General features: G+C 42.2%; 1 protein-coding gene across 4 annotated transcripts in view; it reads left to right on the top strand.

Annotated features, from left to right (window-relative positions):
• Positions 1-24,004, top strand: part of TRIM67 (tripartite motif containing 67) — a 39,586-nt gene extending 15,582 nt beyond the window's left edge. For 2 of the 4 annotated variants that reach the window (XM_030499718.1, XM_030499717.1), the window contains exons 6-10: positions 5,663-5,808; positions 8,937-9,075; positions 10,134-10,437; positions 16,805-16,967; positions 18,454-24,004. In XM_030499718.1, the coding sequence (XP_030355578.1) occupies positions 5,663-5,808; positions 8,937-9,075; positions 10,134-10,437; positions 16,805-16,967; positions 18,454-18,519 (818 nt within the window). In that variant the 3' untranslated portion in view covers positions 18,520-24,004. Of the gene's footprint in view, positions 1-5,650; positions 5,809-8,936; positions 9,076-10,133; positions 10,438-16,804; positions 16,968-18,453 lie in introns of all 4 variants that reach the window. The other 2 variants (XM_030499716.1, XM_030499714.1) reach the window with 1 other exon arrangement.

The raw sequence follows: 24,004 nt of genomic DNA, 5'->3' as shown, positions 1-24,004 counted from the left end.
GAGCTTGGTTTTATATGGAGCAGGATGAGAACTGCATCAGAATTAGATAGATCCACAGACCAGCTAGATTTGAGGGCCATTGTGGTCCCTGGGAATGATGCCATTAGCTTCCCTTAGTGCTGATTCAAGCCTTAATTATACGTCGGGTGACAGGGTAGAGGCTGCCAGAAGTCAATGAATGAGTTAAGGATAATCGTGTTGTGATGTCAGATTTGTGCTTTTTTTGACTCCAAGCAAGCATAAAGATTTCTGTTCAGTTTATGTGTTCTCTCTGGGCCTAATTCTGAACCTAGGAGACCCAAGATGAAATAATTAGGGTGGATAATTTGGCAGATGAATATGTGGAGAAACAATGGATAAAGAGTTAAGGGCCAAAGTCTGCTCACAGAGAATGGTTTGCGTCTCGGCATAAACAGAGAGAAAAAGAGTATCACTGATAAAACTTCTTCGAATACTGTCTGCACTTGTCTTTAAATCAGTTTATATTTCATGTTGGCCATATTAATTGTTCAATATATTTAATACTAATCTTCCACCACTCTCCTTCCCAAATGTATAAAAATGCAGTTAAACTATCCAGTTAGATTGCTAATTAACCAGAGGCCACTTGAGGTAAGAGCAGCTTAAGTATTTGGCTTTTGGGCATTCATCTGTCTTTAAGCTTGAAGACTTATGAGACTTTAATTGAGCCAGATTCACTGGAGCTTTATGAAAGATAGTGCTGTTTGCTACACTCTCATTTATCATGTGATCACAGTGAAGCTCTGAGCTAGATAATCTGAGGAGCAGAGGAGAGGACAGGTCTGCTTGAACTCCCTTGGGCTTTGATCCCCAGAAGCACCTTAACAGTTAGCCCTCATGAAGGGCTTTTCCTTGATCTGTCTTGGCCTTGACCAGGGACTACCTGTTGCATGTCCCATCCAGTTGGTCAGCACAACTGGTGTGACCGTGCACACACCATGCGAAGAATGGTGGAAATGGCATTAACCTGGCCACAATTCCTGAAGATGCATAAGGGACAGCATTATTTTCTCTTGCACCTCTGTGCGCCCAAGCAGAACAAGCCACTCACTGGTCCCAGGTATACGTTCATAGGTATTGAGGATTGTTTAGTTTAAAAAGGTGTATTTATATTTTTTTCAGTTTATGTCAGTGATTCTGTTTGCATTTGAACTATTTAGTCTGAAACTTTGGCACTTTTTTTTTCTGAAATTTTACCTCTATGACCTCAACTAGCTCTGCCTTATCTTTTCATGCATAGTGAGTCTTGCATCTAGAAATACAGGTACTCAACATTTCAGCAGTGAGCACCAGACTTACTGGGAACATCACTTTCCTGACTGTGAGGAGAAGCAGGGTGATGTTTTGCTATTTATCACCATCAGGATTGTATATTTCTAAGCCTCCAATTTCACAAAGAAAAATCTATGTGTCCCTTCACATATGCCCCTCTTTCTCCAATCCTGCCTACCCCAGCACACCATGTCATCAGTCTTTGCCAAATGTCAAGTGTTAAGGGGAGTGTTATTTAGTCACTGTACTGGTTCATCTGAGAAAAGTAGATACGTTAAAGACATCAGAGAACGCGTAAAGGGAGTTTTAGGGAAACCTAGGAGAATAGGACCAGTGTGGCTTTTCCAACTGCAAGCTGGTTTGTTCCAAAAGCTGTGCAATATAAGGTCTGTACTATTGTTATTGATGCTTAGTGCATGAGTGAATTTGTATAATTTTTTCAAACTCTGGCCTCATTCAACCTCAGTGAGCTTGCATGGGTCATTTAGAGTGAAAGCATGCTTGTAAGTAAACATTGATTCACTGTGGTAGGCAAAGAAGAATGAAAATGAGAACAAATTACATTACGTTTGCTTTGATGACTTGTTCATGTACCTTACTGGTGGACTCTCTATAAGCCCTTATCTAAAGCTTATTTCAATAAATAAAGATCTTTTTTACAGAAAGAAAAAGCAATCTGGTAACAAATTAAGTGTGCACAAACATGATAGATGCAAAAATAACATTTAAGCAGTCATGTTGACCAAAGCGTCTCACTGATAGCCCTTTGGCCGGAGTCCATGCTCACCAGGGTAGCTGACATGCTGAAACACATACACAGCTCTAGTAATTGCTGGCATTCTAAGCTTTCCCAGATCCCTTTCCTCTGCCCATGTTTTCCCCTCTCTATTGTTTTTTCCAAGTGCCTTGGCACAAAATTCCTGTCCTCTTTGATGACTGGCTCAATGTGTGTATCACAGTTCCTCAGTTCAAGCTATGGGCACAGGCAAATGCATGTTCCAGGTTTGTTTTGTTCAAACAGCTGGAACTGTCCTGCAATCTTGTTTTGTTGCAAAACAGAGACTAGGTACAAAGTAGGAAAAAATATAGCTTCTCTCTACTTCTCTGTACCACCTCTGAATACTCACTGATATGCTACTTCTCCTTGTCAGGAGCAACTCCCTTCTTCTGCAAACCAGTCCATGGCACATCTGTTGCAAATATTTGCCTCTCCAGCCATGAGCTGCACAGCCCTGTTAATAAAAGAGTAACTGTTCCATTGTAGGCTTTGTACCTGGTTCTGTCTGCACTGTGTCATGGACACAGATCTTTGCCTGTGGTCTTTCCTTCTCTCTCTATAATACTATTTGTAGGCTACTTCCTACAGCAGTGACTCAGGCTATTAGAGGGTCATATGGCAGTTTTGAAGGAGGTTGAAGTTTTCATGTTTCTGAGGGTCCTGTTCTTTCACTGCATTTAGTCCTTTAAAAATTAATCTGGGAAGGTGGAGGGCATCGTTGCACAACTTGCTTGTCAAGAGGACAAATAACAGGCAGCATCTTAGGGTAGCCCGACTATCCTGAGAGATCAGCTGTGAGACACATTGAGCAATGTGTTTATGAAACTGCTGAGTTGACATGAGACATCAGTATCACATTTTTTAGCTAAGTGCATGAAGCACTTTTAAAATAGCAGGATATCATTCAGACTCATTAACAGATCTTGCTGTGCCAATGCAGTATTATTTGTCCCTTTATATTTTTAATATTTTCCTTCAAAAACTCTCTAGAGGACCTTTAGTTAAACAAAAGTGGGACAGCGCCATAATTTAACATCTGAATCTTCTTTTTTTTCCTGTCACTTAGCCTGTATTTTTCTTTCCTTAGTCCTGTCCCATTGCCCTTCACTATGAAGTATATGCCAGTGCCCCAATTATTCAACTCATTTTGGACTTTCCTGTGACTTTTACAACAAGTATTCACCTTTTCTCCTCCCAGAGGGAATCTGAGATCAAGGCAAATCTCTGCCCATCTGCATCTAGGAGAGGAGGCAGAAAGGCAGACAGAGCAAGCACCATCCAGCAAAGCTGCACAGCTGACTGGTAGAAGCTTCTTACCTCTTCTTCAGCTACTGTAGGCTGTGCAGTGCTGGCCCAAAGGGGGCACGAGGCTGATAAAGATTATTCACAAAAATTTAAATGTCCAGTGACGCAATAAAGCAGCCCAGGAACTTCCCCATAGTATGTGTGACTCTCACATGCAGGGCCAAAATTCACACTGCCCCTGGGAGGTGGGAACAACAGTGCTTTACTGTATGAAAACATATTCTAGTCCTAAAATATGTCTCATAAAAAGGGAGTCCTAAAACACATACCCTCCCCAAAATATTCTGCTCCTTTATTTTTTATTGTGCTTTATGTAAACAGTCCCTGAGTGCCTCCAGGCGGTGTTTCTAGGAGACTCTTGCAGGGCGTTGGAGAGGTTAGTAGTTTATTCAGGGGTGATGAGGTGTTTTGTACTTTATAAACTTTGAGAATTAGGTTTTCATCCAGTTTTGCCAGGGGAAGTCTCAAAATGGGGAGGACCCAGCGAATGCCTGCTGGGAGCGTTAACCGGTTAGATGAAGTGGCAGGAGTGTGGATGGAGGATACAGCCCTATCTTCTCCCAAGCTCATCAATCACTGGAAATACAGAGTCTAACAAACACAGACAAAACCCTAATCTTAAAATGGTTTGCTTAAAAAATCCCATTACCTCTGAACTCCTCATTTTCAGGTTTTTGACTCTTGTCACATTTCTGTTAACTTCTCCAGACACACTGTCTCCTAGAGAAACATGAACTTTCCATGTGGAAAAACAAGCAGGTTTTTATTTATGACACCTTCTGAATCATCATCAAATATCAAGGCGTAGGAACAAGGTGCTTTTTTTCTCTTTTCACAGAAAAACCTTCAAGAGCTAATTTATAAATAAAATAGACCACCGTTATTCTTCTGGGCTACCAACCATCCGCGTTCACTGCAGTGATGGATAATGCCAGCAGAAAGCCACGGTAGCTTCTGCACTGTTTATCATGTATGATGTTGACTTTCGTGTCGCTGCCAAAGTGGGGGTGAAGCTTTAGCCCTGTCACACAGTAGCATCCATTTTCCCAGAGACTGCTTGCTACACAAAACACGAACAGTCCTCTTTTATCCAGAGAGGTAAAATAGGAAGAAAGGAACAGCTCAAGGGCTTAGCTCTCACGCAGACAGAGGGAGGAAAATAAACTAGAGGCTCAAAGCAGAGTAGATAAAAGAAGAGCAAACTGACATTGTTAAGAGCTAAGTCAATGAATGCTCAGAGCACTCAGCTCCTTGTAAGACATGGTTGAGCTCTGCAGAAATGATCCTGACTGGTAAAATTCAGCCTTGGGCAGAAGATGCAGCAGGGTCTATGCATCGCTTACATCCCCACTTAACCTGTGCAATTTCAACTGTGTGTAAGATACATGCCGGATGTCTCCAGAAGACTGGATTTTCACTGTGTGATGAATGTTTTACTCTGTTTATTTTTATTTTAAAGACGCTGGTCTGGTCAACAGTCTCTTGGTGTTTCTCCTAAGCAAGGCATTAAAAAGGCATGCTGGTAGATAACTTTGCACCTGTAGTTTCTGAGAGCAGAGAGCCACAAGCAGTCTCCTTTTTCCACCTGAATCAAGGGATTTAGATAAAATTTGCAAATGGATTAATATTTTTCAACTGTTTAAGTATGGCTGCCATAAACATATCACATCCAAGGTTGTTTTGATTAAAAACTGAGTAAGAGGTATTAGATTAGATTAAAAAAAAAAAAAACAACTGAAAACTAAAACCCTATTGTGAAGAATTGTTTTCCTGCTGTTGGTGGATTTCAGGCTCCATGTTGCCGCCATGCTTGGAGGTTGGTTAATAACCTAATTCTTCATTAATGAGCTGGGCTTCTTGGCAACACTGCACCTCCCATGCCGCCCCATGGCCCAAGACACCCCCTGCAATCATTGCTCCCTCTCTTCTTTGGGGAGCAGCGGGAGCAAAGTGCTCTAGTGTGAGAAAAAGCTTTTCCAGCCACTGACCCCTGGGAGGGGAACCAGACATGAGGTCCTCAGATTGTAGTTCTTATGGGGCACCAGTGGCATGTCCAAATATGTTTCTGTTTATGTATTTCAGCCAAATGATTTGTCTAACCAAGTAATGATGTTTTGTTCTATCATTTTTACTGCCTTTTGTTTCAAGGAGAGGAACGCACCCTTTTCCTAACGAATATTGACTCACCTGCAAGGGGAGGGAGGTGAGCAGTTGCCACACTGCTTGCAGCACAGATTGATGGGGAAGGGCAGAGTTGCACTAATCTATGCCCAGTTCCTGTTACAGTGCCACCCGTCCCATTACTGCAGCTGGAGAAGTGTTGCACCAGAAACAACAGTGTGACATTGGCCTGGAGGATGCCACCCTTGACGCACAACCCAGTGGAAGGTTATATCTTGGAACTTGATGATGGAGATGGTGGCCAATTCCGAGTGAGAATTTCATTCAGCATTTATTTGTGTTTCTTTGTATTTGAGTTTCCTCAGGATATGGATTTGTGTCTGAGAGTGGGGAGAGGGGGTAGGGAAGATATTCGTTGTCAAAACATCCCTGCTTCCATCATGTGGATGTAGAAAGCAGTGCAGATGCTGCTTATTAGAAGGATGCCCAGCTTGGGTAGGAAGTTTGGTTGAGGTTATTGTCAATGCTCTGGCAAAGAGGGCCTTGAGGGTCCCCTGGGGTATACCAGAATAGAAAATCCCATACTAGCCTACAAGAGTTGAAAGTGGTTCATTCCACAAAGCAGAGATTTCTTTAAAGCCCCTACTCTTGTCTGTCCATAGCACCCCATTTCAACAGCTGAGATTCTCGGCTCAGAAATGCAACTCAGCTTTTCCTGGTTTTATGAGTAAAAATGAGATCCTGCATAAAAATATGGTATTTCTAAATCTTTTCTCTGGGAGTGGATGGGACCAGGCTGGTAGAAGCTTTCCACAGACACACCGTGATGGTGTTGGTAAGTATGGGATGGCATCCTGAGTGCTGTTCTTCCAGACCCTCAGGTCTGCTTGCTCCTGGCTGCATGTACAGAGTACTTACAGGCTCCCATCCCTTCCTCAACATGGCCCAATAAACATTCTACAGAAATAATTCAATGAGCTTTCTGCCAGCCATGTCCTGCTAGAAGCTGTGCCCCTTCCTTCTCAGGCAGGCTTCATGTTCCTGTTGCTCCAGGACCAGGTTGGCCCAGTGCATTCCCTAGGGGCTAGTGCTTTGAAAGCATCTGGAGATTATTGTGGAGTACAGCTGCTCTCTTCACAAATGGGAAATTGTGCCAAAAACATGTGATGGCATTTCTTTGGGAGCTGAAAACTGGAAACCTAAAGGTTTCTCAAGCTGAAAATTGCCTGGCATGGGTTCCCCTAAGGAACTGCCTCCCTCTGCCAAACCGCTACACCCATAGCCAGCAAAGGTACCTAATAAGAAGAGACAGCGATATTAGCAGGGCATTTTGAAGAGTGCACTGTGTTTCTGGAAGGTCTCCTCAGTTCTCTGGTCCAAATATCATTTCACATGGGTTATTAGGTATTAGGTTATTAGGTATTAGGTTATTAGGCTGGTCTTCACTACTTTAAGTGTGAAAAGGTACCTTTGCGAATCTAGGGTGACAGCTTCTCAGGGGAAGGCTTTGCTTGCAGTGGTAGAAAGACCCTCAGTTTTACTCGCTGAAAGATAAACTGCAGGCTTCTCAGCAATGCCATTTCAATAAGAGTTTGCTGACCCTTTTCATGAAGGATTATATATCTGAAAGCAATTACACTGGCTGCACTTTATCAGTATTTGATGGGTGGATTTAAAGAATGGTTTTTATCTTCCATCGTAGCAGACAGCATCGATCTGAATAAACAAAAGCAGTGAACAGTGGTAAAAATACAAAATGGATTAGAAAATGTGAGAGTTCTCCTACAAATACAACTTTTTGCACAGACAGCATATGTTATAACATCAAGAGATAAATTAAGCTATTCTATTAAAACTCTTCTTTTCTTGATGAAAGATTATCTGCTAACTCAGGACCCAAGAGTTTCTGTTATTTGTAGCAGCCGCCATGATAGCAAAGTGGACAAATACATGGCCTGCTGTAAACTAAGTGATCCCTTTCTTATTCATCACATATTTAATTCACTTTAGGTTCATATTAAAGAGTCTGAATCAGAAGGACTACTCTTAGGCATATACTTAAGAGTCTTAACTGAACTGCAGCCTGTGCAGTCTGCATAGTCACAGCCGTAAACTCTTTAGGGCCTTTGCTACCACAAATCTATGAATTTCACAGAATCGGAGAAATCGAAGATGGAAAGGAATTGTATCCTTCAACCTGCTGCCAAGACAGGATTTTTTTCCTTTTCTGTCATTTTCTGTTCAGTCTTCCAACAAACATGAGGTTTCTGGGCTCTCTCCCTTCCTCATAGACTATATAATCTGACTGATCCTCTTCATTAGTCTGCTTAAATGTTCCTCTTCCTGAAATATTTAATATTACACAAGTGCTTGCTGTTTAATAAATCTTTGCAGACCTTGATGATGTCTCTGTTGTCTGGTTGCTATTTCATCATGTGATGCATGTGATCCTAATCTTTAGGAGATCAGTTTCTTCTTGATCTATGTTTGCAGGTTTCAAATTTATATTTTAACACAGGCATGAGACAACCTTTCCAACAGAATAAAATTGTGCTTACTTGTCCTTGTTATTCTTCCATGCCCCCCTTTTTGGGTGCTACATAAATACAAGAATGGCCACAGTGAGTCAGACACTGGGACAGGTATCCAAACCAGTGTTTTGCAGTAGATGTTTAGGAAAAGAGAATAAAAATTAAGATCTTTTTGTGTTTCATAGACTCATATTATGGTTCAGATTGGAATGGACCTTAAAGCTCATCCAGTTCCAAACCCCCCGCCACGGGCAGGGACACCTTCCACTAGACCAGGTTGCTCAAAGCCCCATCCACCCTGGCCTTGAACACTGCCAGAGATGGGGCAGCCACAGGTTCTTTGGGCAAACTGTGCCAGTGTCTCACCACCCTCACAGGGAAGAAATTCTTCCTAATGTCTAATCTAAATCTCCCCTCTGACAGTTTAAAGCCATTCTTCCTTGTCCTATCACTATATGTCCTTGTAAAAAGTGCCTCTCCAGATTTCTTGTAGGCCCCCTTTAGGTGCTGGAAGGCTGCTCTAAGGTCTCCCCTGAGTCTTCTATTCTCTAGCCTGAACAAGCCCAACTCTCTCAGCCTGTCCTCATAGGAGAGGTGCTCCAGCCCTCTGATCATCTTCGTGGCCCTCCTCATTTCCTTTTATTGCTGTACCCTTCCAGCTTCATCCTCACTTTAGTGTCTCCACTGCTAATGATCCTTGATGTCTCCACTCCTGTGGCTGTCCATGTTGTGACAGCATAACTTCTATATCCTGGGAAGCAATGAGAAGCTGTTCACTTATGACTTATATTTAGAAGTCTTAGCATATGATCACAAGGCACAGAGAAGCAGTTAAAGAGAAGCAGTTAAACTATGTCTCTCTTTCTCTCTGTCCAATTTTTTTTTTTTTTTTTTTTTGGAATGTTTAGGAAGTATATGTTGGCAAGGAGACTCTCTGCACCATCGATGGCCTTCATTTCAACAGCACCTATAATGCAAGAGTCAAAGCTTTCAACTCATCAGGAGTTGGTCCTTACAGCAAGATGGTTATTTTACAGACATCAGATGGTGAGTTGGGTTTTGCCAGTTTCTAAGTGAAAAGGTGTCAGTGACAGGACACTTGCATCCCTTTAAACCCAGTAATACTGGCACTTAGTGCCATGGAGATTTTGGATTATCTGAGCAGAGAAGCCAGGAACTGAGTGTGCAAAGGGACTGAGCTCTCCTCCTGGCAATTTTGGGTATTTTCCATTATCAGTAACACTTTATATTTCAAATCATGCAATTTATTTGGCTGTAGAAGTCTGGGATTTAACTAAGATTCTTATTTGCTTTAGCATACAGTTACAGAACACATGGGATATTTTTGTGCCACTCTATCTCCACTTCTTCATGCATCTTTGGAATTAGCCTTTTTCTTCAGTACTCCTTCAATTTCACAGCAGGGTTTGATAACACAGAGATGGGAATTCATGCTTGTTGCTCTGTAATTATACTTGACATCCATATGGGCATTACAAGAAGTTCATCTTTATTAATGATACCGTAATGAATCAAGAAGTGCATGCTATTATCACTTTCACTTTTATGCTATGTTGCCAAAATAGGCCAGTATAAAATATTTATACTTTAAGAGCATTTTCTGTTGGGTTTGGTTTTTTTATCTGTTTGTTTTGTTTTGTTGGGGATTTTTTTTTCCCCTTTGCTAAACTAGTGAAGTCAGTCCTAACCAGCATGGACACAGTGGAATTCCATTTCCATTAAAAGCAATCCTGAACCAATTCATCTATGTGAGCAGTTTCCATATCATGAAGAAGCCTTTGTCTCCTCAACGACTTTCTTGTTACCGTGGCAGAACAGAAAGGCACTGCCCTTAGCAGCTTTCATTCAGAGGAACAAGCACAGATAACATAAGGCAATTCTGAGCTAAAAACCAGGAGGGTACAGGCTCAAAGCAATCTTGTGTAGCTGCCTACAGTAACGAGGAAAGATTGTCTTCATTACGTGAAAGTGCAGGGGGGTCTTTAGGAAGGCAGAATCTCATCCTTGTAATTGAGGTGAAGCGGACAACACTTGAACACAGCCTATTCTGCCATAATCCAGCCTTTTGTTTTCCTATTCCATAGTGGCATGGTTCACCTTCGACCCCTCCTCAGCTCACAGAGACATAGTGCTGTCGAACGACAACCAGACTGCCACCTGCAACAGCTACGATGACCGGGTTGTTCTTGGCACAGCAGCCTTCTCCAAGGGTGTGCATTACTGGGAACTGCACGTGGATCGATATGACAACCATCCGGATCCAGCCTTTGGTATTGCCAGGATTAACGTTGTCAAGGACATGATGCTAGGCAAGGACGACAAGGCATGGGCCATGTATGTTGACAACAACCGCAGCTGGTTCATGCATTGCAATTCTCACACCAATAGGTAAGTGCCACTTGCATGCTTTTCTCATTACTGATCGTTTTTTCTGCTTTGCATCAGACGAAGGGGTCTCAGTAAGTCATCTCCATGCTAAATGTAGTTGGTTTATTCCTTCTTTAAAATCACTAGTGACAGCAATTGCACCTTAGCAATCTGTGCTGGTGTTTGTTATCCTCACTGTTAGCAGGTTTTTTCTCAATATCTAGCTTAAATCCCCCCTGCTGTGATTTAAGCCCATTATTGCAAATCCCACCCACAGCATCAGCAGATGAGGCACAGCATGCTGGGATACAGGACTTCTCTCTCATTGCTGGAGGAGTGCAGGGAGAAAGGTGCTGGATTCCAGGAAAGGTGTTGGAGCAACGGTCTAGTGGGAGGTATCCCTGACCATGGCAGGGGGGTTGGAACTAGGTGATCTCTAAAGTCCTTTCTAACCCAAACCATTCTATGATTCTGTGAGTCTGTGATTCTCTTCCTTAGGAGGAATCTTGGCTGCAGAGTTTCAGAATAATTAGGCAAAGCACTGGTGATCTCCAGTGCTCCAGAAATGCAGGCGTTTGTTGCCAGTCCTGAGAGCTGATTAAGGGCAATGATGGGAGATTGATGTATGAATAAAGTGACTGACCAAGGATACACAGCAGGTCTGTGGTAGAGAGGGAATCAATTTTGATTTAGTTTCCTACTGCCTGTCCCAGCAAATATTCCACACTCAGTAGCTCAGGTGTTGGTTGTTATACTAAATAATTAAAAGAAAGGCTTGTAGTGATTTTTCAAATGCTCAAATGCAGGTATTATCTCCTTAAAGAGGTAAGTTTATGCCCATGTGCACTGTATCCTAAAGCTGGTTGTAATGTCTCCTGTTGAATGGTCATTTATACTGTGAAGGGTACTTGCATTTTAAATAACTATACTGCAATTGCTGGGAATTTTTTGTTTGAAGCATAGTTTGATTTTGTAGTTCATTAGAGACAGGTGGAAGAACCTTGTAGCAGGATCAAAAGCTCTCTGCAGTCAATTGGAATGTTTTCCATGGCTCCAAAGACCTTAGATCATGTCCTAAGACAATACAGAATAAAATAACATCAGCATAATAAATATATCAAAAGGTTCTCTGTACCTTTAATATCTTGATTTGATTTAGGGCAGAAGTAATGTTAAGCTGTATTAATTTTAATGCTCTGTGAAACAGCTTATGTTTTCTGGAAAAAAACTGGCAACCATTCTGTGTACTACTGTCCCAGAAACCTATTTTATGGATTTGGTCGTCAGCATGCTCCTACCAGCAAGCAACACACAAGCTAAGCAAAAGCTGTTTTTCTGGGAAGCACAAATAATGGAAACACTTTGGATTTCCAATCATCCTCCTTAAACAAGAGAACAAAATGCTTTCTGTTGATGATAGTTTCCCAGTTTTTACTAGATAAAACACAAAGGCTTTGCATGCACATTCAGGGCATGGGTAGACCCATGGAATAGCTGTTCAAGTGAAGTACACTCGTAAAGGACATGTAGTCTTATGAAATCACATGCACTTCAAATAAATTAGGTCTAGGCATTATATTTTTAACCGTGACAGTCAACTAGGTCAGGTTTTTAACTCATTAGATGTAATAGTCTTGTGAAACAGTTATTGCTGCCTAGTTGTATTTCCCCACTGGAGACAAGCGCATGACAGCACAGTACCACAGTCCAAAGGAAATCTATTGTCAGATTTTAACCTCTCAGATGTTATTGTGATAGATGTTACATCTTAGTCATCATCTCATGCTTCCTGATCTTCATAAGAATAAATTAGGGGAATAAATAAATGACCAGCTTCAAGGGTAAGATGAGGTAGAGCTTGAAAGACCTATTCATGGGACCTGTCATGTTTAGAGTACTTTTCCTTTCACTCACAGCGTGCAAAATTGGACCTGTCTACATCCTTAAAAACTAGCACGACTTCTGTAATACTAGAAGAAGATGCAGGAACAGAAGACTCTAATGCTATTAAAAACCTTTGAGAACAGGTTGAGCAAAGTGTTTAAGAAAACACTTTAGGGCAGGGATATTTTGTGAGGTACCTTTCAGCCTCATTGTTCCTGGAAATCTGTGCCTGGGAAGATCATGGAACAGACCCTCCTAGAAGTTATGCTAAGGCACATGGAGGACAGGGAGGTGATTTGAGACAGCCAGCATGGCTTTACCAAAGGCAAGTCTTGCCTGACCTACCTAGTGGCCTTCTACATTGGAGTGACTGTATTAGTGGACAAGGGAAGAGCTACGCATGTTGCCTATCTGGACTTCTGTAAGGCCTTTGACATGGTCCCCTACAACATCCTTCTCTCTCAATTGGAGAGATATGGATTTGATGGATGGACTGTTCGATGGATGAGGAATTGGCTGGATGGTCACATCCAGAGGGTAGCAGTCAACAGCTCAATGTCCAGATGGAGATCAGTAACATCTTCATCAATGACATAGACACTGCAGTTGAGTGCACTCTCAGCAAGTTTGCTGATGACACCAAGCTGAGTGGTGTAGTTGACATGCCTGAGGGATGGGATGCCATCCAGAGGGACCTGGACAAGCTAAAAAAGTGGGCCTGTGTGAACCTCTTGAAGTTCAACAAGGCCAAGTGCAGGGTCCTGCACCTGGGTCAGGGCAACCCTGATATCAATACAGGCTGGGGGATGAAAGGATTGGAAACAGCCCTGCCAAGAGGGATTTGGGAGTACTGGTGGATGAAGAGCTGGACATGAGCTGGCAGTGTGCGCTTGCAGCCTGGAAGGCCAACTGTATCCTGGGCTGCATCAAAAGAAGCATGACCAGCAGGTCAAGGGAGGTGATGTGATTCTGCCCCTCTACTCTGCTCTGGTGAGACCTCACCTGGAGTACTGCATTCAGCTCTGGGGCTTCCAACATAAGAAAGACATAGACCTGTTGGAGCAAATCCAGAGGAGGACCATGAAAATGATCAGAGGGATGGAACATCTGTCCTGTGAAGAAAGGCTGAGAGGCTTGGGGTTGTTCAGTCTGGAGAACAGAAGCTCTGAGGAGACCTTATTGCAGCCTTACAGTACTCAAAGGGGCTTATAAGAAAGCTGGCAACAAACTTTTTAGCAGGGCCTGTCTTATCCTGTTGCGATAGGACAAGGGATAATGGTTTTAAACTGAAACAAGTACATTTAGACTAGATATAAGGAAGACATTTTTTACAGTGAGGGTGGGAAAACACTGGCACAGGTGGCCCAGAGAGGTGGTGGATGCCCCATCCCCAGAAATATTCAAGGCCAGGCTGGGTGAGGCTCTGAGCAACCTGGTCTAGTTGAAGATGTCCCTGCTCCCTGCAGGGGAGTTGGACTAGATGACCGTAAAAGGTCCCTTCAGCCCAAACGATTCTATGATTCTATGAAATAATCAGTTCACACCAGAGATGTTGTATGCCTGTTGCTAAGAGGCACTGGCATTCATTGCAATAGTTCCCTTCCTTGGCAAAGCTGCCGGGAGCAGGAGTACCTGATGCTGTAGGCGATACTCCAGCCACTACATGGTTATTTAAAGAAAGAGATGGAAATGAAATTTCCACTTGCACTGAAATGTTTTATACTGAAAGACAGTGGGAAGTAAAAATCTGGAGAACTTGGAGTGTAGTCTTAAAGCACCCTGCGATCAGGAAACTCTCTTCAGTGACTTCAGAGATACCAAGACCAGGTTTTCATCACACGAAAACATTATAATTGACTAAAAAATACTGTTCTTGACAACAGACATGGTAAAGTTGTTAAGTTACTGTAAAGCTTATGATTAAACTACTGTCAACAGAGAGTTAAAGTAATTGTTCAGTTTATTAAAATGTTCATAAACACGTGTTTATTTTTCAATAATAGTGGAACTTACTACTATTCTTAATTCCTCAAGCCAATCCATGCCATCCTATTTTGCATATTGTCCAAGATGCTGCAAGCACCTTAGAATAACAGCCTCCACTGCCACAGGCAATAGTATTTTTCGTGGCAGCCAACCTTCCAGGCTCTGCACAGCACTTCCACACTCAGAACTTTAAGTTGCACACAGAAATAAAAGTGCAGGACGGTGAGAAAAGAGGCATGAGAAACTTATACTCTCCCACCTCTCCTCCTAAAGAAGTGACCATGACAGTAGTCCAAAAAGCACTGAAGTCTTCAAAGTACCGTTCCCAAGGAAACCATGGGATGCTCAGGAAGTGCAGCTGTTCAGCCTCAGAAAAACTCCAGCAGCATGGCAAAATGCCCCTGGTTGTCTTTGCCCTGGCTTCATCCTGACAGAGCGTGTTGCTTAGTGTGGGAGTTGGTGGCCAAGGAATGGGCAATCTACCTGCTGAAGTCCTGCAAGACTTGTGACAGCAAGGAAAAGAGAGGGTCCCCATTCCTCTGCTCTGCCCCCATGCCCCTGTGGCCCCTGCAGCTGGATCCTGCCCTTGCCCCGCCTGGGCTCTGCAGGCAGCATCTATCTCCTCTGCAGTGGGCTGTCCCCGGAGGCTGCAGAGGAGTCATTCAATGTCACTGTGCAGCACACAGCTAATTAGCCCACAAGAAGGAAATTAGCTTATCACATAGGAAAGAGCATAATAATCTCAAAAAGGCAAAGTTGCTGTTCCTGTTTCCCTAAGAGAATCAATGATGTCGCTTAAAAGGATGTCATAAAATCTATTTTAAACCACTGCAGGATATAACACATGGTGCCCTACAATCAAAGCTGTTCCTAAACAGAGAAAAATAAATCTCTGTGTAAATAGCTCTAGATCATAGTACTGTTGCTTCCCACAAACTCACCATGAGTTTTATGATGAAGTGCTCTTAATAAAAACAGTCTAGATACTGAGATACTGAGGGTAGGTAAGCATCTTAACTTTTGTTGGAAAATAATTTACATTATGGTTTTGGAGAAGAGCTGGAAGAGGAACCAATTAATATTATAGGATCAGAAAGCAGATAAAAGGAACCTAAGAACAGTAAAGCTTGAAATCTAACACGTTGGAGACACCTCGTGATTCTCAGCTATACTATTATTGTTTAAAGAGCTTTAAATGGAGAAGTCAGGATAGCATACTATACTGTTATGCCACAGATAAAACTCCCTTTACCTTCAGAGGAAATGCCATGTGCCACATTTAGTCCAAAGGAAACCAGTTTGTGACACCTAGTGGACAACATGAGAATTTCTTACCTTGCACCGTATTCTTCCTAATCCTATTTTGGTCCTCCCCCCCACCTCGTTTTTTCATTTTGTTTGGGTTGTTTTTGTTGGGGGGTTTTTTGTTTGTTTTGTTTGGGGGTTTTGTTTGTTTAGGTTTAGGGGGTTGGGGGTTTTTTTATGTTTTGCCTACCTATTATGATAAATTTTATGTTAAAATTGCATTAATCTTGTGAAAGTTGTGTGCCTGAGGGGACCACATGGGACAAAAGACAGCTGCTTCCTTTCCTGCTGCAAATTATTTGAGATCTGATTTACCCTGAACAAATTGTGTCAGGCTGTAAGTCCATCGCAGAGCCCCCATGGTATTAGCAGAGCAGCAGTGCCCATGGCCAATCTGCGTATCTACTAGATTTTTTTGCTCAGCGCTCTCTAAAGTAATACAGGGTTTGACTAACCCTCAAATCAAAGTGCATTAACGTCAAGTCGCTCAAGCGTGTAGTGGCTGGCTGAGTCTGTCCTGGCAAGCCCTAATACCACAGTAGCTCTCAGCAATTGCTCCTGACACAACCAATTATCACTGGTATTAATAACCGTGCCTGCACACTTGAAGCAACTTCTCAGAGAGCTATGCTTATCCTTAACCAGCTCCACATTGCTTTTCTCCCCAAAACCACTATATGTTGTTCCTGTGCTGGCTCGCTGGTGTCTGCGAAGCTGGGTCCTCTTAGGGAATGGCAAGGTGGGCACTTGAACTGGAGCTGTTATCAGGAATAATGATTAGAAATTAATACCTAGGAAACCAGCTTTGTGTGCATGCATACTCTGCTGTGCACCACTCACTATAGTAGGGATGCTCTGAGGAGCCATGTCTCTAGGACTCCTGTCCCACATGCTTAGAACTGACCTGCTCACCTCCCCATCTCTTATCACCTGAGGGAACCTGTTAGCTCTAGACCCCATTTTCAGCTTATAGATTGCAGCTGGAGGAGAGGTGGACCTAATTTCTCTTTAGGATCCTCCTATTAACCTATCATGAATGTGGCACATATGTTTCAGATGAGGTGTGGATCAGTCATTGCCAAATCCTGGGGGATAACCATTTCACCACAGTGCTCTGCTCTCCCTTTCCTTAGTAAGACTGCCTCGTCCTAGAGAGAGCAGCAGCAGTGTAGCGCTCTGCCCTCACCAACAGTGTGGTCCCTTTTTACCTTAGGACCGAAGGAGGAGTTTCTAAAGGTGCCACCGTTGGTGTTCTCCTGGATCTGAACAAGCACAACCTGACCTTTTACATAAATGGGCAGCAGCAAGGGCCTCCAGCATTTGAAAACATTGAGGGTGTCTTCATGCCTGCGCTAAGCCTCAATCGAAATGTCCAGGTAAGTCTTCTGCAGTTCAGTCCCACTTACCCTTCTCAACTAAAGGAGAATGTATGCTACCAGCCGTTGCTGCTGGGGCTGATCACGTCCTCTGCAGGTAGTCAGTATGGGTGGGGGCTCTTCCCTTCTGAGACTGACACCCAGGCACTAATGCTTTTTGGAAAACTGCATTTGACCTTCTGCCTTTGCCTCGCAGATGTGAGGAGTAATGCTGTAAAAACAAGTCAAAGTACCTGCACACCTTAGTTCCTACACTTGGCTGCAGTGCTCTGCTTGAACTACGGCTTCCTCTGCTAGTTTGGATAAAAACCATGAGTACAGTCATTCCTCTTAAATCTTATATTTGGAGATTATTAACATTGTCAAGAGACAGAAATGTGAGGAGAGCAAAGACAAGACAGGTCAGAGAATTAGTGCAACAGAGAAGACCCAGTCAGCTCATTATTCCTGCTCATTCTGAATTTTGGAGATTGGTTTCTGTTCTCAAGAGGATCTCCTCTTGGAGGAGTCCTCTTTAAATGTAATGCATTTTTACTTAAAGACCACTGCATATGGCTAGAAATAGGATGTAGTGTAAGGGAGAACCTATGGAAACACCCTGAACCCTGAGGACTGAGGGAGGTCAGCTTAGGTCAGGGGGGACCAATGCGACCAGGATGGAACACTCATCATTTTAAACACCCAAACTGAAACCAGAAACCTCACGTTGCCTTATTAATACATGAACGTTTAGTATTCATTACTGGTGGCATCCACATCTTTCAAGAAGTTTTCATAGCTTTATTGTATTCGATGCACCAATGTGGAAGATGTGGGCACTTCTTGGAGCACCTCACTGGTGTATTCAACACAGATATTTACTCAGAACCTACCTTCAGTTTTAGCTACCTACATCCTTTAAGTATCTGGCTTTCATTTCTTACCACAACAGAGTTAAGGCAGAGCGTGGCCAACAAAGGGGCAGGGGGAACTCTGAAACTAAGCTTGTGTTTGCCTTTGAATGGTGCTCTGGTATGTCTGGGATCTCTGATCTTGTAGAGATGTCAGGATATAGAAGGAGTGCTCAAATGTCCTGGGCTCTGTCCTACCAAGACAGCAGAGACAAAAGGATTTCCTTATATTTAGTACATGGGTTCCACAGTGTAATGCCTGTCCTGAAGTACTCGGGATCCTTCACACAAAGACTCCATCCATCTTGTGCCCTGCAAGCAGCACTTCTGGAGACCTACAACTGGTGTCAGGATTTGGGAAAAGATATGGACATCTAGCTTCTAGCCTCCAAGGTGTTCAGAAGGGAAAGGGGAAGGAGTCTTATTTGTTTCAGGAGCTCAATATTATCTCCATTAATATTATTGATGACTTAAACCTGGACCTGAAATCCCACAGCCCTTCTTCCCCTGTCATTTACTTGCTCTTGGCCTTCACAAATGCTTTGTGCTGAGCATGTCCCAGTTTTGAATGTACATGTTGTTTCTTCTTTGTTCAGGTGACCCTGCACACGGGACTGGAGGTACCACAGTGTGTAAAACAGCCCAAGTTGCCCAACAACTAATGAAATCCCTGCCTGACCTTGACCTGGATTCTGGAAGCTTTCTCAGTGTGATTTGGCACTTTTCAGTAAGTCAGTAAAAAAGCATTCTCTTCCATGACTTAAAATATTGTACAGCATGTTGTTCACTGAATAACCCTCTGGTTACAGCTAGCCCACTCCATTTTTAATTTAACAGCCATAGCAAGCATACCCACTGAACTGGCACTCGATTGCAAATGGGTACCTGAACATATCTACACTGGATTGCATACATATGTACACACATGTGCTTACACACACGTACATTATAAAGCAAAACGTTAAACAAGTGTATTTTCTCTCCTATGGCTGGATTTGTGTTAAAAGATATTAGAGATGCTGGAAAAAATGTGTAAGTCTAAACTGAGGGTCAGTGGCTGTTGGAGCAATTTGCCAGTAGGTAAACTGGATTACCTCGTCACCTGAAGTCCTTCAATCAAGAAAGAATTTGTCTTGACAGCTGCAGTGGAGGCTGTGTGCTCAAGAATTCCTGGTTGTGCATTACATTCGGGGGCTCAAATGACCGTTAATTAGTCCTTCTGGCTCTACATTGCAGTAAGCTATGGGATAACATCTCCCTACAATTCAGTGGCAGAACTTATCTCATTATCTTCAAAAAGAATAAGATTGCTTTCCGAACACTGCCATGTAATAGTTGCGCTCATTTTAGCTAACACCATGGTACATTCAGAGTTCGGATATGAAAAGTAGAGAGAAAAATATCCTTGATACATTTTAGTGTTTGTTATTTAGGTGTGATAGTGGAGACTATCACATACAGAAGATCTGATTGTGGTTATAAGCACAACTCTTGAAAAACATTGCAGAGCCTTTCAATTGAATCGATAAGATATTTACTTAAATATGGCGTGTGCAAAGTGTCCCATGTAGAGAAATGCTACTTTCCAGCCTTGATAAGCCCTGGGCAACTGTATTTCCAATGTAGCTTTGAGATCACAAGCCTTAATTTTCTATTAGATGAGCGTGAGCTAATTAATATCTTGCTTAATGAAGCACTTGAGTGAGACAGGTTCATAGCATTACTGTGAAATGCGTCCCTAAGAATTTTTCTGCACTGGGTCATAAATCTTTTGCAAGACTTGCCTATGTCTGGATCTCCCGTGAAAACAAGCAGCCGTTTCAGGTGCTGCCCATGAAAACTGGAGTCTGATTGACAGGAACATTTCCCCCAGCCATGGCACTGTCACCTGCGTGCTGTTGTCAGATAACACACTCATTTGTGTGTGTTCTGCTTTTCCTGGTTAACATATGCAAGCAGAGGAAGAGGGAGGCAGCCCAGAACAAAACAGTCCCAGCTTATTGCACAGGCAAAAAGCAGTCTGTCATCATGCTGCATGTAACTAACCAAGCATCCTGTAGCCCACCTCTCCTGCAGAAAGCAGTGTACCTTCAGTAATGTCAAGACTGAAATAGGAAATATAACCAATGATGGGAAAAAATAATATAAGCTTTTAAGTGGGAAAGTATCGGTACTTTCTTCAAAGTCTAGAACAGATTGTATTAGTAAACTTGTAGACATTGGAATAATTGTGCTGTGCTCATCTTGGTTTCTTGAAGAATAGCTCAACTGTGTTATGATGTTCAGTTTTGTTTAGTACCGTATGAACTGGTGCAGGATTTTCTAATTAGTGGGTCTATTTTAACCTACCTCAGCTAGAACGCTACCAGACCCCGAATTTCCTCTTGAGTGTGCTCTTCTATTAACATAAAAGTTGTAATCATAGCATTGGCTTTGAGTATTGTCAGTCAGAGCAGCGTGTGGGAATACTGTACATAACTTGCACATAGATTTTTATATTGGGAAACATCCCATGATAATTTTAATGCAAAAGGCACTCCACTTTCACTGGTATTAAGAACAAAAAGGCACTGTTTGGTTTGGGACTGAACCTGTGTCTTTACTCCCAACTTCTGTGAAGGAAACTCAAATGAATCTTTCCAATCCTCAACTGTTGCCAGATGTTTAAAATTAATTCTGAATGGGTTTTAGAAGTGTTTGCAGTACTCAGTTTTGGTTTTCATAGTTGCTTTGGGATAGGTTCCTGGTGTGTTACACCTTGGGGAGAACACAGTGGGTGATACAGGTTACTAATTTCTAGTGGAAGTATGGACAGTAGGTAGGGACATGCTTCAGAGCTGTGGAGAAGCTTGTTTGTTATCCTCTACACATTCTAGCATTCATAAAAGTAGGGTGCAGACTAGCTACCATTAGTCTTCTTTTAACCTAGCAGAAATGCAAATAAAATAAAAGGAATACAGTTAGAAGTAGGTAACCTGCATTAGTAAGAATAATTCAGCCCAAGTCAAAAACTAAATGAAGTGGTTGTATGTGTTAGTTGGGTACACATTCAAGGACTTGGGTTTGACATGGCTTATAGCAATAAACTGATTACCCCAATAGAGTGTAGTCTCATGACTTCAGCTGGATACATTTTGACAGTTTGATTAACGGAAATAATGTTTCAGTAGTTAGAATTACGCTAGGAAACTAATGACTCCATACATGAATATTTATGCAGAGCATCCAGATGGCGTTGGCCATCTGAACATAGGCAGAGCAGAATTCTCCCTTTGCGGAACAGCATCTAGTGGAAGAAGTGGGGCACTTCCAGCTCTCTGCTCAGGCTGGAGGTAGTTTGCTTCTCTGCAGGTAACTTCCCAGAGGTCTCTCTCCTTATAAATCCAGCAGTTTGCGTGCTCTTCATCTACAGCATCTCGTATGCCAGTTTTTGTTTCCTCCAAATCCCTTCTTTAGGAGGGACTCAGCCTTTAGCACTATGGTCCTTGCAGGAACGGTGTTGCTGACTGTCCAGGAAGAACCCAGGGGCCTGCAGAGTGGCATAGATCCTCAGGGGGAACACTTTGGATGCTCTTGCTTGCTTTTGATTCCTTGGGATATTTGTGCAGTTCTTCGGGGCTCCAAGCTCCTCTGTCGCCTGGACCTGCACAGAGCTGCCTTTTATGGGACTTTTGCTCCTAAAGGCCAGGCTCCTCCTGAGAAGCCGAAGAGCAGAGCCTTTTGCACTGCGATGATTCCCATCAGCTATGGTACAAAGCCCACACAAGGTAGCTGTAAATTGACTTAATGTTTAAAAAAAAAAATCCAACCCAAACCATAAACAAAAGAGCCCTTTTCTAATAAACATAAAACTTCTGCATACACCAGTCTGGAACCCCTGCAGAACTGCTAAATAAATACAGCAGGGAAACTTTCTGTCCGGCAAAGCAACAAAGGACTCTCAGTTTTTATCCACCCCCATGTTCCCCAGTCTTAGCCTTTGTGAACCTTCTTCCTGGCTCTTTCTGCTGCAAATTTCCCTGCTAATTTTAGTGGGAACAATCAGAAGATGTGTGCCATCAGGAACACTGTCAGATTTCCCAAGGTGTGCAATCCTACGCTACTTCCACTCCCTTTTCCCTCGTCAACTCAAAAAGAGCTCACAAGATGATCTCTTAGTAAGACTTGATGTAAATATGAGCAGAAGCCTAGTTGACAGTCCCTTACTACTTCTGCTGTGGAAAAGTATACGCTATAAAATAGATGTCAGTGAGGACAGTAGCACACTGTGATGTATCATGAATTTGGAAAGCAATTTGGCTTCTAAAAAACATAGAAAAGGTAGGCAAATAGCATTGTCACCTCTTATACTTTCCTATTCAGTTAAGATATGTAAAGGAAAATATACTGGACTAAAAAAAAAAACCCACCCCAAAACAAAAACATAAGCTTATTTAGATCAGTTTAAGAGCAAAAGTATTAAATGTAATTTATTATATGCATAATGTTCCATCATGTTGTAAATAATGCTATGATAGTGTATTGCTGTAGTTTGTTCTTGGCTGGTGATAGGCTTTTGTCATAGTGCTGTGTTTTATATATTTTTTCTTTTTTCCTCAAAGTGTAGTTAGTAAAGATGCCAGAGAGCACCCAGTACTCTGGCTTCTGAGTTGTTCTAGAGCAAGGAGAAATGCGAGGTGCAGCTTTTTGTTTCTGTCTTACATAATATTTCTTGAGGTAAGAGAGAGATGACATCAAGGCTAAGCTGCCACTACCATGGTATGAAAAACACTGTGATTGCAACTGCCAAGAAGAGGTGATGCGTTTCTGGACCACAATTCAGATTACCCACTCCTGTGAGAAGGGATGCAAAGTACCAACAACCTGGTAGCTTTCTGGTGCCATCTAGTTACATCCTTTGCTCACAAACAGAAAGATGAGGAAAGAGTCATTAGACCTAATCTCAGGCCTTACCAGCTTTGCAGCATTCTGCTTAAATAGCAAAGTCAGGAATTCAACTTTGAACCAGGCAAGATAAGATGAAAACCCAAAGCATCTTGGCTAGATCAGCTTTGGAGGGGAGATTACAGTTTCAAGTCCATCAAGTTATGGTAACAAGTCAAGCACATTGCAGATGTAAAGGTCACTTGTCATGGAGAATTACCAAGCAAAGATGGAGAGTCTTTTTTTGTTGTTGTTGTTTTTAATGAAAAAGTGAGCTGCTTCTAGTTTTTACTGACAACATTTGTGGTGATTCCTCTGCCCAGCACTACTGAACACTGCACGCACACACAACTGGCTGGAGTGACAGCCTGAAGCACAAATCCATCATAACTAAGATGCACTTGGTCTTCTTACATGCAGAAGCCCATATGCAAGCCACATAGAAGATGTGTGGGGCTTCTGCATCTTTGCACAAAAGAGGGGATAGGTGTGTGTTTTACTGACAGAGGTACTCAGCAGCATTTTCCCCTTCTGTTAAGCGACCTATTTGTTACATTTGTTATTGCATACAGATCCAAGCAGAATTCATTACAAAATTATTTTTAATGCTAATTGGAGATTTCTGACATTTTCCTATGGAGCGGTAGACAGACATATTCCTGGATCCTGATTGCATTCCTTCATCCTTCAACTCCCTTAAATGTTGTCAATAAAAACACTAACTTTTCTAGGTAGCATGGTGAGAAGAATTATGTGATGAATATTAAAAATAAATGCATGAGGTAAACCTGCTGTTATTTCTGATTGTTATATGAAGCATGAATAACACTAATTTAAATGTTGGCAACCAAAAAAGTGCAAAGGAATAAGATAATGGTGTTTACTTCTGGTTAAACGAAAGATGAGAAGTTGTTTCTGTGTTTTCTTCTTAACCATGACATTTTTTTCTTTATCATCATTTCCCATTGCTTATATGAATTTGGAGCTGGTGAAATATACATCTCTGCTGTATGTGTCTGTCACCAGATCAAGAGGAAAATACAAACTTTTTATAATTTTGTACCTGTAGCAAACGTTTGTATTTTTTGAATTAGAAACAAACTGCTTTTTGTCTTTTGGTCCAACTAAAACTTTGTGTATATTATTACCCTTTTGGAAAACCTGACATATGAGTTTATGCTGTTTTACAGTTTCTAAATAAATTCTTAAAACATTGCCAACAAA

Source organism: Strigops habroptila, chromosome 10 (assembly GCF_004027225.2).
Source record: "Strigops habroptila isolate Jane chromosome 10, bStrHab1.2.pri, whole genome shotgun sequence".
NCBI lineage: Eukaryota > Metazoa > Chordata > Aves > Psittaciformes > Psittacidae > Strigops > Strigops habroptila.
This window is presented reverse-complemented; position numbering and strand designations above follow the sequence as displayed.